Source organism: Marmota marmota, unplaced genomic scaffold (genome assembly GCF_001458135.2).
Source record: "Marmota marmota marmota unplaced genomic scaffold, marMar, whole genome shotgun sequence".
Lineage (NCBI taxonomy): Eukaryota > Metazoa > Chordata > Mammalia > Rodentia > Sciuridae > Marmota > Marmota marmota.
Window position 1 is genome coordinate 25,017,604 of NW_026000142.1, and position 14,906 is coordinate 25,032,509.

Consider the following 14,906-nt stretch of genomic DNA (forward strand, 5'->3'; position numbering starts at 1 on the left):
TTTTTTTTTTTTTTTTTTTTGAACAAATGTATATCTAGGTTTCCCAGCACTGTTTTTAGAAAAGTCTATTCTTTCTCTACTGAACTGCTTTTGCAAATAGTCAAATTAATTCACCATGTATGTGAGGTCTATTTCTGCTCTCTGTTCTCTTCCATTGATTTGTTTTTCTTGACACTAGTACCATGTTGTCTTGATTACTACAGTTTTTTATAGAAACCCTTGAAGTCAGATGATATATGTTCTCTGAATATGCTCTTTTTCAAAGTTAACTTTTACAAAGTGAAAGAAATGCTGGGATTTTGATTGAGATTGTATTGAATCCCCAGATCAATTTGAGAGAATTGACATCTTAATATTGTGAGCAGCACAGTGTATATGTGCATTTATTTAGGTCTTTTAAAATTACCTTCAGTAACATTTGTAGTTTTCAGTGATAGGTCTGTTATGGGTTTGAATATGAGGTGTACCCTAAAAGCTCCTGTGTTAATGCAGGAATGTTTGGCAGTAAAGTGATTGAATTTTGAGAGCTGTAACCTAATTAGTCCATCTAGTTTGAATGGACTAACTGGGTGGTAACTGTAGGCAGGTGGGATGTAGTTGGGGGAGGTTGGTCACAGGGGTTTTTGCCCTGGAAGGGTTTATCTTCTCTGTGATCCTCCTTTCTGGCTGCCATGAGGTGGATAGTGCTTCTCCTCCATGTCCTTGAACCATGATATTCTGCCTGATCTTAGAGCAATGGACTTGACTGCCCATAGACTGAACCTCTGAAACTGTGAGCCAAAATAAACTTCTCCTCTAAATTTTTGTCAGGTATTTTAGTCACACTGATGAAAAGCTGACTAACATAAGGTCTTATATGAGTATTTAAAGCTTTTTGACGGTATTCTTAGGGTATATATTTTTGATTTTAATTTTTTACTTTATTTTCTTTAAAAATAATTATATCATGGTCACATAAGAATAATGTTTTAAATAAAATTTTTAAGAACAGTTGTAAATTCACGGTAGATTTGAAAGAAAAATAGAGATTTTTATATGTACCCTCTGTCCCGTATTTGTTCAGCTTGCCCCATTATAACCACTGCCAGAGTGACCTGCAATGATACATCATGATTACCCATTCTCTATGGTTTACTTCAGAGCTCATGCTCAGTGTTACACATTTTATGTATTTGGACAATAGCATAATGACACATTTCTACTATTATGTTGTCATATAGAATAGTTTCACTGTCCTGAAAATCCTGTGCTCTGTCCACTCACTTCTATTACCCCTTTAACTCCTGGCAACCACTGATCTTTTTACTGTCTCCATAGTTTTGCCTTTTCCAGAATACCATACACTTGGAATCGTACAGTTATGTCGTCTTTTTGGAGTGGCTTCTTTACTTAGTAGTAGCATTTAAGTTTTCCCCAAACTTTTCTTTGGCTTGATAGCTCATTTTTTCCCCCATATTAAAATTTTATTTGAATATTTCATGCATCATAAGAATTTAAAAAATATTTTTCTATCCCACATTATTTTACTGTTTGTCCTGTTATAACTTAATTGTTTTAAGCATTATTTTTTGATTTTGTTTTTAATTTTCTCTTGATAATGAAATAGTTGCTTGGATGTATGTTCCTTAATCCCACTATTATGTATGATTACAATGTACCAATAAAAAGTCTTTTTAATAATAATGTATGAGTGAATGAAGAAAATATAAGAATGTTATTAAATTCATTTCTTTTGAGTGGAATAGCATTTCTTTGGATGTACCATAGTTTTTTATTTACCTACTGAAGAATATCTCAGTTGTTTCTAATTTGGGCAGTTTTGAATAAACCTGTAAACATCTGCATGTATGTTTTTGGACACAGGTTTTCAGCTTTTCTGGGTTAAATATCAAGGAGTTCAGTTGTATAGGAAGAATATTTTTAGTTTTATAAGAAACTACTAAACTGTCTTCCAGGGTAGCTATATCATTTTTTATTTCCACCAGCAATGAAAAGAGAGTTGCTTCTGTTTCATACACATTAGCATTTGGTGCTATCAGTGTTCTGGAAGTTGGCCATTCTTTTTTTTGTTGTTGTTTTTAGTTGTAGATGGTATAATCCAGTGCCTCATGCATGCTAGGAAAGCGCCGTACCACTGAGCCACAACCCCAGCCTCCATTCTTTTTTTTTTTGTACCTGGGATTGAACTGAGGGGCACTTAACCACTGGGGCACATCCCCATCCCTTTTATGTATTTAAGGACAGGGTCTCACTGAGTTGCTTAGAGCCTCTCAAAGTTGCTGAGTCTGCCTTTGATCCCCCTGTCTCAACCTCCCAAGCCACTGGGATTACAGGTGTGTGCCACCACACCCATCTTGGAAGTTGGCCATTCTAATAGGTTTGTAGTAGTATCTAGGCCCACCTGTCAGGCCCCCAAAATTGTTCTGGGAGACAAACTGGCCAGCTGAAGCACCCCACTTAGCCCCTAACAAGTGAGGCCATTACTCAGAGTCCCTTTTAAGACATTGTTAAGTTGCCCATGAAATGGGTGTCACCAAAACAGGAGGCTAAATAGCTGCCCAGGGACAGGGGCATCTTGAGGTCTAGATGTGTCCTTCTGTCCATTCTTGTGTCTGCAACCACCCCCAAATGCCTCACAGATGCATGTGGGGGTGGAATTGTTGCATTTTAGTCACACCTCTGGAAGGTGGCCTGAGGGTTCCTTGTGGGGAGCAGGTCTCCTAAGTGGGGGGTGGAGGGGAGAGCTTCCAATTCAATCTGTCCGCTTTTGTCCTGTTGCTCAAAGAAGCTATATCCAAACAGCTCTGAATACACAAACCCAGAGGCCACCTCAGGAATGCCCAGGAAGCAGCTCTAAGGCGATCTCCCATCCACTGTCCGCAGAAAGTTCCCTGGAGAGGCCTCCTTCAGAGTCCATGAGGCCCCGGGGCAGACAGCAGAACATCAGTCAGCAGAAACTATCTTTCTCTCTATTTTAATGCCTTCCAATGTGTGTCTGTTTGTTTCCCATTAATCTACTTGTCATTTTTCCAGTACCACACAGTTTTGATTGCTGTAGCTTTGTAGTACTGTGGATTGTACCCAGCAATGCTGTACCACTGAGCTACCTCTCTAGCTCTATTTTTTTTTTTTTTTTTTTTTTTTTGTGGTGCTGGGGATTGAACCTAGGGCTTGCATGTGAGGTAAGCGCTCTACCAACTAGGCTGTATCCCAAGTCTCCCTATTTAAAAGAAAAAAAGAAAAAAAGAAAAAAAATAAGTATTAGTTGTAGATGTACATAATATCTTTTATTTATTTTTATGTGGTGCTGAGGATCCAATCCGGTGTCTCACATGTGCTAGGCAAGTGCTCTACCACTGGACAACAACCACAGCCCCAAGCCCTTTTATTTTTAATTTTGAGACAAGGGCTTACCAAGTTGTCCAAGATGGCCTTAAACTTAGGCTTCTTCTGCTTCTGCCTCCTAAGTGGCTGAAATTACTAGTGTGCGCCACCATATCCATATTGTAAGTGTTGAAGTTAGATAGTGTCAGTTCTCCAACTTTGTTGTCTCTCTTTTTAAAATTATTTTTAATTTATATATGACAGCAGAATGCATTACAATTCTTATTACACATATAGAGCACACTTTTTCATATCTCTGGTTGTATACAAAGTATATTCACACCATTTGTGTCTTCATACATGTACTCAGGATAATGGTATCATCTCATTCTACAATCTTTTTCCACCATGCCCCCTCCCTTCCCTTCTCACCCCTTTGCCCTATTTAGAGTTCATCTAATCCTCCCATCCTCCTTCTTCCAACCCCAGTGTGAATTAGTCTCCTTATATCAGAGAAAACATTCGACATTTGTTTTTTTTGGGATTGGACAACTTTACTTAGCATTATATTCTCTAACTTTATCCATTTACCTGCAAATGCCATGATTTTATTCTCTCTTACTGCTGAATAATATTCCATTGTGTATATATGCCACATTTTTAAAAAATCTATTCATCTATTGAAGGGCATCTAGGTTGGTTCCACAGTTTAACTATTGTGAATTGTGCTGCTATAAACATTGATGTAACTGTGTCCCTGTAGTATGCTGTTTTTAAGTCCTTTGGGTATAGGCTGAGGAGAAGGATAGCTGGGTCAAATGGTGGTTCCATTCCCAATTTTCCTTTTTTTTTTTTTTTGTGGTGCTGGGCATTGAACCCATGGTCTTGTGCATATGAGGCAAGCACCCTACCACTTGAGCTATAACCCCAGCCCCCCAATTTTCCAAGAAATCTCCATACTGCTTTCTATATTGGCTGTACCAATTTGCAGTCCCACCAGCAGTATATGAGTGTACCTTTTCCCCCACATCCTTACCAATATTATTGTTTGTCTTTATAATAGCTGCCATTCTGACTGAAGTGAGTTGAAATCTTAGAGTGATTTTGATTTGCATTTCTCTATTTGCTAGCAATGATGAGCATTTTTCATATTTTTGTTGATCATATATATATATCATATATATTGTCTTCTGAGAAATGTCTCTTCAGGTCCTTGGCCCAATTATTGATTGGGTTGTTTATTTTTTTGGTGTTTAACTTTTTGAGTTCTTTACATACCCTAGAGATTAGTGCTCTATATGATGTGTGAGGGGTAAAGATTTGCTCCCAAGATGTAGGCTCTCTATTCGCCTCACAGATTGTTTCTTTTGCTGAGAAGAAACTTTTTCCTTTGAGTCCATCCCATTTATTGATTCTTGATTTTAATTCTTGCACCAAAGGAGTCTTATTAAGGAAGTTGGGGCCTAATCCAACATGATGGAGATTTGGGCCCACTTTTTCTTCTATTAGACGCAGGGTCTCTGGTTTTATTCTTAAGGCCTTGATCCATTTTGAGTTGAGTTTTGTGCATGGTGAGAAATAGGGCGTTTAATTTCATTTTGTTGCATATGGATTTCCAGTTTTCCTGGCACCATTTGTGAAGAGGCTATTTTTCCTCCAGTGCATGTTTTTGTCACCTTTGTCATTAATATAAGATAATTGTAACTTTTTTGGTTATTCTGTGACCCCTATTCTGTACCATTGGTCTACCAGTCTGTTTTGGTGCCAATACCATTGCTGTTTTTGTTATTATAGCTCTGTAGTATAGTTTAAGGTCTGGTATAGTGATGCCACCTGCTTCACTCTTCCTGCTACCGATTGCTTTAGCGATTCTAGGTCTCTTATTTTTCCAGATGAATTTCATGATTGCTTTTTCTTTTTTTTTTTTTTTTTTTAAAGAGAGAGTGAGAGAGGGAGAGAGAGAGAGAGAAAGAATTTTTTTAATATTTTTATTTTTTTAGTTATCGGCGGACACAACATCTTTGTTTGTATGTGGTGCTGAGGATCGAACCCGGGCCGCACGCACGCCAGGCGAGCGCGCTACCGCTTGAGCCACATCCCAGCCCCTGCTTTTTCTATTTCTATGAGGAATGCCATTGGGATTTTGGTTGGAATTGCATAAAATCTGTATAGTGCTTTTGGTAGTATGGTCATTTTGATAATATTAATTCTGCCTATCCAAGAGCAAGGTAGATCTTTCCATCTTCTAAGGTGGTCTTTGACTTCTTTCCTTAGGGTTCTAATTTTCATTATACAGCTCTTTCACCTCTTTCATTAAATTGATTGCCAGGTATTTTATTTTATTTTATTATTTTTTTTCCAAAAAAAAAAAAAAATATTTATGTTCCTTTATTGGAGCAAGATTCCTGACCGGTATACAGTGATGTGTTTACTAAACAGAGACCTGTGCAGAAATTACATACTGTCCATCTAGACAGATTTTGGTTACACTTTGCCTATTGATGGAATAGTTCCATATATTGCCGCAGTCTGGCTGGGCACAATCAGGAGCCACTTGTCAAAAGAAACTAACTTTATTTTTAGAACCACACACGCCAAACAAAACAGCCTCTCAGGAAAAACCCTCAGAGCCTCAACTGCCACCACCGGCTTTCCACAAGCCTCTCTCTCCCACACAAGCTTCTCTCCACCTCCCACAATCCTCCTGCTCTTGAGGCTGATTGGCTGGGTCACGTGGGCGGAGCCAAAAAAGTCCCCCAATGAGCAGCTCCGTGGTCTGAAAGGGCAGGGAAACAGCCCAATGAGCATCACCGCAGAGGAGCCAATCAGCTAGATGTTGCTGGGGCCGCTGTGAGCCAATCATCAGCCGGCAGCTGGAAGTTTGCTGGGGCCCCTTAGGCTGTGGCTCTCAACAATATATAAAGTTTTATACAACAAAAAGCTTTGAATTTGACCAGGCTGTCCATTAATTCACCTTTGAAAAAGTGGCATTTAATTTCAGCTGTGTTTTATAGCATTAAAAAGCTTATGCATTAGGTAGCTTTTCAAAATGCTACTCTCTGCACAGCAGCATTGAGCAGACAGAGCAGAGTCCATCATCCCACCCAGATCCACACATTGGCTTTGGAGAGATTTATGCCAGATACCAGGGACTTAAAAGAGACAGAAAGTTCTTCCTGACTACCAGCATGGACTTCTTACTCTGAGAGCCCATCTTCTTGGCCACACTTTATAGAGCCAGTGAAGACATGCCAGCAACTGTCCCACGAACAACTTGACATTAGAGCACCAGATCTGTTTGATGTTGGCAGCAAAGCACTACTATATCCAGGTAATTGAAGACCCACTTTAAAAACTGCCGATTTGAGATAAAAATCAAGGGTATCACTCATAACTCAGTTTTGAGTTTCTACTATCCCAAATGACATGTTCAGAAACCAATAATAAATTGTACCCATGTTTCCCAGCTAAGGAGACATTAAGACATTGATTCAAATCCCTTTAGTCAATCCACATTGCCCTGAGGTCATCCTGCAAAGTGCGTATCAAAATATACGAAGTTAGGGTGACAAAGTTTGACGATGATGTTATTATACAAGTCAAACTTGGAAGGTCATATTAAAAGTATATCTATTCTGAGAGAAAAAGCATCAAATCCTTTGTGTACACATTTAGTTTTATTGTAACAAAGTAACTTATACACTTTTAACGTTTAAAACTGAGCATCATCTTTCTTTTCCAGTGAAAACAAAAAAGAAAATTTAAAAATAAACAAACAAAATTACAATAGAGAATGTCAATTCCAAATAAAATCCTACAGGTTCTGCTGATTCTCCCATTGAGTGGCAGGGCTCAAGCCATCATTAGGAGAGAATTTTATTTTAAAAGTGTCATCTTAAACTGCAAGGATGTCCATTAAACATCACAATTAAACATGCCAAAGGAGAAGCCATGTTGTCAAAATGCCCATTTAACCCACCCAAACATCTCAAACCCACCCTTTGCTGACCTTCTATAACCCCATTTTTTAAAGTTTTTTTTTTCTTTGTTTAAAAAAGAAAAAGTAGACAGATACATGTTGGTAAATGCTAACTGTCCATATTCACATAGAGACACAGTGTAATCTCTGAGCCCAATATACAGAGAAAGGAGGAAAAAAGCTAGAATTCTATACACTACTACACAGGGGCCTAGCACCCTCCAGCTTCCAGCAGAGTGAAAGTAGCAGAAGGTTTTTCTTTTTTCCCACAGAGCTCGGTGGTGTTGATTCCATACAGTTTTTTTTTTTTTTTTGAGACAGGAAGGGATAAAAATGAATTTAGTAGAACAGAAGGTATAGAGATTCTTTTCCCATTGTACTCTGCTCAAGGTATTTCCCCCCAAAATAAGTTGAGAAACATGGTTTGAGAAAAGAGACCTCAAGAACAGGGCGACTGAGCACAGGGAGTGGGGGGAAGTGGGGAGGGGGGACTGCAACTTGCTCCCAGGGACTGAATTAAAAAAACAAAACAAAACAAAAAAAACGAAAAAAAGATAAAAGGTTGGAATACATCAGTGTTCAATTAGTTGTCTTCTCCTTCATCCTCCTCTCCTTCCTCCCCTTTATCATCATCTTCATCTTCTTCACCTTCATCCTCATCCCCTTCTTCATCAATATCTTCCAGTCCTTTATCATCATCATCATCATCTTCATCTTCCCCTTCCCCTTCTTCATCATCCATATCAGGAACCAAATAGTCCTGCAATGGATTTGGCCAAATAGCATCTTTGATGACTTCTCCTAACTCATCTTCACCTGCATCAGAATGGTCAGTAAGCCAGGTAAAGAAGCTCTCTGGTTCTTCATGCTGCCTCTTCCTGCTAGCTTTATTCTGCGTTTGACTTGAACGTTTCCTCAGATCCTTTCCAGATTTCCATTTGATTTTAGTGGACTTTGAAGATGGATCACCACTCTCATTCAGATGAAATTCTTTGGAGAGAACTTTATTTTCGAAGTAAGGATTTTCATCAAAATACAAATCTATCCTGTAACCTGATTTGATATCTTCAAATTCTGTCGCTTCAACTCTGGTCAAATAATGCAGCGCCTCTTCATCTTCCTTCCCAAGCAGTGCAGACACTTGTGGGTGGTTGACAAATGTTGTTACCCCAAAATTTGGTATTTTGGCGATTAGTTCTGACCTCTTCTGAAAAAATGGTTGGTGGAGTTTGTTATATTTCTGTTTTACTTTCAATATCTCCTCACTGGCTTGTTTGTTAAGTCTGTATTTCATTTTGTACTTCATTGATATGTTCAATTGCTTCTTGTTTTTTTTCTCCCTTCGGCAAACCCAGAGAGGCTGATGAATCCGCCTGTTTAGGGGCGGCAGGCAGTTTGGGTTTTTTTGTTTGAGACTGGAGTGGAGATTGGCATTTGGGGGCCATCCTGTGAGGGAAGTCAAGGAGCAGACCCACAGGTCTCACAGCTCACCAGGGAGAAGTGCCTGGTTTTGGGATCAGGGTGATATTGGCCTAATAGAATGAGTTTGGAAGTGCTGCCTCTTTTTCTATTTCCTGAAATAAATTGGAGAGTATTGGTATCAGTTCTTCTTTAAAGGTCTTGTAGAACTTGACTGTGTACCCATCTGGTCCTGGGCTTTTCTTGGTAGACTTTTGATGGCTTCTTCTATTTTGTCACTTGAAATGGGATCTGTTTAAATTGTGTATGTCATCCTGATTCAATTTGGGCAAATTAAATTACTCTAGAAATTTGTCAATGCCTTCGATATTTTCTATTTTATTGGAGTTCAAGTTTTCAAAATAATTTCTAATTATCTTCTGTATTTCTGTAGTGTCTGTTGTGATTTCCTTTTTCATCACGTATGTTAGTAATTTGAGTTTTCTCTCTCTTCTTCATTAGCATGGCTAAGGGTCTGTCAGTTTTATTTATTTTTTCAAAGAACCAACTTTTTGTTCTGTCAATTTTTTTCAGTGGTTTTTTTTGTTTTAATTTCATTCTTTTAAAAAATTTTTCTTTTAAACTGAAAACAGTGGCATTGTTTTACATATTTAGCAATATCTTTAATATCTGCCTAATAGAAGATAGTTGGATTTTCGTATTTGCTTCATTTATTCTGTTGGATTATTATTTTGATTAAAGTATATGAAGAGAATCTGGGTTTGGATATATAGAAGAGTATTAATTAGAAGAGTATTAACTTGTTCAGGTAATTGTGGATATTCCTTGGTATTACACTAAAATTTGGCAAGGGTTAGAAGGAAGGTTAGTTGTATTGTTGAATCTAAAACACCATATCACCATATGAAATTTTTGTACTCTGTTATAGTGTATCTCTTATTTTTTTTTTTACTCTTTGAATGGCTCCCCCATCCCTGTTTGTGATTTTATAACATCATATATTGATCATTTGGAAAATACTGACTTTACTGAATTATGCCGATATTCATGGATATCTAAATGTTGACAGGCATCATCATACAATATCTAAAAATAATTCACTAATACCTCATCAGAAAAATTAATCATTGAGACCTGTCATGTGGAGACACAAATTTTACAAAATTCTAATATTTCCTTGAAAGCTTGAATGTTATCATTGGCAAAAAAACCAAAACAAAAAACAAAAACAAACAAAAAAAAAACCCTGTCATCTGTTTTTCTTTCATTGATAGGCTTGCATCATTCTGTTTTTAGAAAATGTTTACCATATATCCAACTCGGGAAAACCATAGTTTGTAGCCTATCAAGTAAAAATGGTGTTTTATGAAAAAAAAAATTGATGAGCTCAGATTCAATTACCTAAGTGCTTTTTCTTGAGATAGCCACCGTATTGTGGTGTGTTGCATAAGTTCTTTGTATATCTTTCATATTTTGTCACAGAATTTTACAAAGATACACGTTTAAGGGTAGAGATTAATAAAAGAGAAGGAAAAAAAAAAGGTTTTTACTCCACTAAGGACATTTTAAAAGATGGTGGTGAAGCCCGGCATAGTTGTGCATACCTGAGATCCCAGCTATTTGGGAGGTTGAGGCAGGAAGATCTCAGGAGGCCAGTCTTTGCAATTTAGCAAGATCCTGTCTCAAAATAAGGAAGGTAAAAGGACTGAAGATGTAGCTGAGTAGTATAGCACCCCTAGGTTCAATACCCAGTATCTCTCTCAAAAAAAAGTGATTATTAGTACCATTAGGGATTATTGACTTAATGCACACTCAGGCACTAGCATTTTTGCCCACTATTGGTATTGAACTGTCATTAGACAGGACAATTAGAATTATTTATTCTCAGGGCCTGCCGGAGTTTGTGGGCTTTACTTTGAGAACTGCTTTTGGACCAGTATCAGTGTTCAGGGCTTGGCTGTTACCTCCTCTGAATTATTTTGTTCTTTTTTTTTTAAAGAGTGAGAGAGAGGAGAGAGAGAGAGGGAGAGAGGGGAGAGAGAGAGAATTTTTTAATATTTATTTTTTAGTATTTGGCGGACACAACATCTTTATCTGTATGTGGTGCTGAGGCTCGAACCCGGGCCGCACGCATGCCAGGCGAGCGCGCTACCGCTTGAGCCACATCCCCAGCCCCCTCTGAATTATTTTGGATATCTCAAGTTGATATTGTTCCTTCCTTCATCATTTTGTTACAGTATTTAACATCATGCACTTTGTGAGTTCCCAAAGATGGAGTAGTGTGTGAGTCATCATCCAATTCTCCTGTGCTTGGTATGTGGTTCTTGGAACACAGTAGTCGGTCAGTAAATGCTTACAAAGTGAACTTGGTAACTGAATGAACAGGTTTAAGAACCCCCAAATTAGTCTGGAATCTTTCACTAGAGGAGAAATTGCTTTATGTATCTGTATTCAAAAATTTCTAAGAGCATGTATTTTAGGCACAGAACTTTAAATAGTATTTACAGTGATGTCTTAGAATTATACATAAAAGATGAAATTACTCTTATTAGTCTTTGTTTTAGAAGGGGATTTCTGTGACTAATTAAAGCAAGAATGGATCAAAGAGTAAATTTTGAATAACACTCTCTTTGGGGACATGTCCCCTCCCCACTGAGGCTTAAACTCAGGGCTTTACAAAAAACTTTGTAAAATAGAAATAGAAGGACCCTTTTTTGGGACTAAGGATAGAGCATATGCCTAGCTTGCCAAAGGCTCTAGGTTCATTCCTTAGGAAAAAAAGACCCTTCCTTAATATGTAAATACTGACTTTTTTTAAAAATGATATTATCTGTGGATTGTAGTTAGTGTTATGAATATTGCAATCCCATTTAAAATTAGAAATGAGATTGAGTTAACAGTTAGTGTTCTTTTTTTTTCCAGTGCTGGGGATTGAACCAAGGACCTTGTGCAAGCACTCAACCGACTGAGGTACATCCCCAGCCCAACAGTTAATGTTCTAAAAAATAGTGTGTTAGAAGTAGTATTCTAGAAATATTAGTGCAGTAAGACCAAAAAATCCCAGCAAAACATAACAAATTAGAGGGGCTGGAGTTGTGGCTCAGAGTAGAGTGCTTGCCTAGTGCTTGCCTGGGAGGTGCTGGGTTCCATCTTCAGCACCACATAAAAGTGGATAAAATAAGGGCTGGAGTTGTGGCTCAGCGGTAGATCACTTGCCTAGCATGTGGGAGGCCCTGGGTTCAATCCTCGGCACCACATGAAAATAAATAAATAAAGGTATTATGTACAACTACAACTAAAAAATATTTATTAAAAAGGATAAATAAAGGTATTATATCCAACTACAACTAAAAATATACATATTAAAAGAAAAACATAACAAATTAGAAAGAAGCAGAGTATACTATTTTCAGATAATCTGTCTACTTGAAAAATCCAAGACTAATTTGAAAGTTATAACAGGAAGAGTCAAAGAAAGTGTTTCAAATAACAAGAAGAAAATAAATAAATTTTAAATATTTTAACAATAGCTTATTATATATATATAAAATGAAAAATTTTTAGCCTGGTGTGGTGGAACATGCTTGGAATTCCAGATACTTATGAGGTTGAGCTAGATCCCAAGTTTAAGGCCAGCCTGTGCAATTTAGTGGACTCCTTGCTGCTAAACGAAACAAAAAAGGTATGGGGATATAGCTCAGAGAGAACACTCCTGTGATTAAACCTCAGTACTATGACACACACCCTGTTTAGAATAGGATAAAAAAAAATGTAAGCATTCTCTTTTTTTAAATTGAGGATTTATTTATTTAATGTTCAGTGTACACAGGGCCTTGTGCAAGCTGTACAAGAGCTCTACCAGTGGGCTATACCTCCTAGCCCAGTAACTGAGGAAATTTAAGCAGATAAGTAATTTGGATAAGTCACTTAATTAGAACATAAGTCTTTGAGGTCAGTCATTTTAGCTTGAGACTCTTAGGGGTGGGACACTTAGATTATTTAAAAAACTTTGTAGCAGTTTTTACTAAATTTAAAGATGATAAAATTTTGAGTTACCTTTCCTTTTTTTTTTTGCTTCATAATAATTTCAGATTAGTACTTTATACTAATATATTTTTAGGGTTTTGGTTATAGGAATTGGATAAAAAAGTTTTTTTTAAAAAATATTTACTTTTATTTTTGTTTTTGGCCCTAGAAATTGAGCCCAGGGGTACTTAACCACTGAGCCACATCCCTAACCTAATTTATTTCTTTTCTTTTTTTTTAATATTTTTTTTTGAGAGAGAGGGAGAGAGAGAATTTTAATATTTATTTTTTAGTATTTGGTGGACACAACATCTTTGTTTGTATGTGGTGCTGAGGATCGAACCCGGGCCGCACGCATGCCAAGTGAGCGCGCTACCGCTTGAGCCACATCCCCAGCCCCCTAATTTATTTCTTTATTTATTTTTATTTTGAGACAGGGTTTAAGTTGCTTAGGGCTTTGCCATGTTGCTAAGGCGGGTTTTGAACTTGTGATCTTCTTGCTGAGTTGCTGGGATGACAGGTATGCACCACCATGCCTGGCTTATACATTCTTTTCTTTTTTTATGCATTCTATTTTAAAGTTACTTTTAAATTTCAAACGTATTTTGAGTGGATGGCATATTAAAACCCCCAACTACCTGTCATAAAAATTTAACAATTATTAGGATTTTGCTCCATTTCTTGTTTTTCCTTATTGTGCAAATGCATTCTAAAGAAGATCTCTGATATTTTCCTTTGTATTCCATATGCATTGCTGTCATAGTCGGCCTGGGATGCCATAAAAATGCTTAGATAGATAGCATATACTGAGGTACCTTAAACAACAAACATTTGTTGGAAGCAGTAAGTCCAAGAATGCCTGAGTCATTAAGTTCTGGTGAGGTTTCTCTTCCTGTCTTGCAGATGAGGCACCTTCTCTCAGTGTCCTCACATGCACAAGAATGAGAACCCAAGGTCTCTGGTGTCTCTGAGTGCTTCAGTCCCATCATGAAGGCCCCACTTTCATGATTTTACATATCCCTAATTAAATCCCAAAGGCTCTGCCACTGATTACCACCACATTGGAATTTAGGACTAAAGCATATAAAATTTGGAAAGACATACTTTAGTACTTAGCAACCACTAAAAGATTTGGAGGTGTTTTTAAAAATATAATCACACTAACAAAATTAATAAAATTATGTGTTACTTTGGTATACTTTTTAATCTGGGTAAATATAATCGTAGATTTTTTTATTTTTATTTTTTTAAAATTTTTTATTGTTGGCTGTTCAAAACATTACATAATTCTTGATATATCATATTTCACACTTTGATTCAAGTGGGTTATGAGCTCCCATTTTTACCCCAAATACAGATTGCAGAATCACATCAGTTACACATCCATTGATTTACATATTGCCATACTAGTGTCTGTTGTGTTCTGCTGCCTTTCCTATCCTCTACTATCCCCCCTCCCCTCCCCTCGCCTCTTCTCTCTCTGCCCCCTCTACTGACATTCATTTGTCCCCCTTGTATTATTTTTCCCTTTCCCCTCACTTCCTCTTGTATCTACTTTTGTATAACTCTGAGGCTCTCCTTCCATTTCCATGCAATTTCCCTTCTCCCTTTCCCTCCCATCTCTCATCCCTATTTAATGTTAATCTTCTTCTCATGCTCTTCCACCCTACTCTGTTCTTAGTTACTCTCCTTATATCAAAGAAGACATTTGGCATTTGTTTTTTAGGGATTGGCTAGCTTCACTTAGCATAATCTGCTCTAATGCCATCCATTTCCCTGTAAATTCTATGATTTTGTCATTTTTTAATGCAGAGTAATACTCCATTGTGTATAAATGCCACATTTTTTTTATCCATTCATCTATTGAAGGGCATCTAGGTTGGTTCCACAGTCTTGCTATTGTGAATTGTGCTGCTATGAACATCGATGTAGCAGCGTCCCTGTAGCATGCTCTTTTTAGGTCTTTAGAGAATAGACCGAGAAGGGGAATAGCTGGGTCAAATGGTGGCTCCATTCCCAGCTTTCCAAGAAATCTCCATACTGCTTTCCAAATTGGCTGCACCAATTTGCAGTCCCACCAGCAATGTACAAGTGTACCCTTTTCCCCACATCCTCGCCAGCACTTGTTGTTGTTTGACTTCATAATGGCTGCCAATCT

General features: G+C 37.5%; 2 protein-coding genes across 9 annotated transcripts in view; one reads left to right on the forward strand and one right to left on the reverse strand.

Annotated features, from left to right (window-relative positions):
* Positions 1-14,906, forward strand: part of Srpk2 (SRSF protein kinase 2) — a 229,314-nt gene that overhangs the window by 28,119 nt on the left and 186,289 nt on the right. The window lies entirely within an intron of this gene.
* Positions 7,603-8,754, reverse strand: LOC107144557 (protein SET-like). The gene is given in 2 exon segments (XM_015488368.2): positions 7,603-8,589; positions 8,591-8,754. Coding segments are annotated over 2 exon segments (861 nt in total). The 5' UTR covers positions 8,749-8,754; the 3' UTR covers positions 7,603-7,886.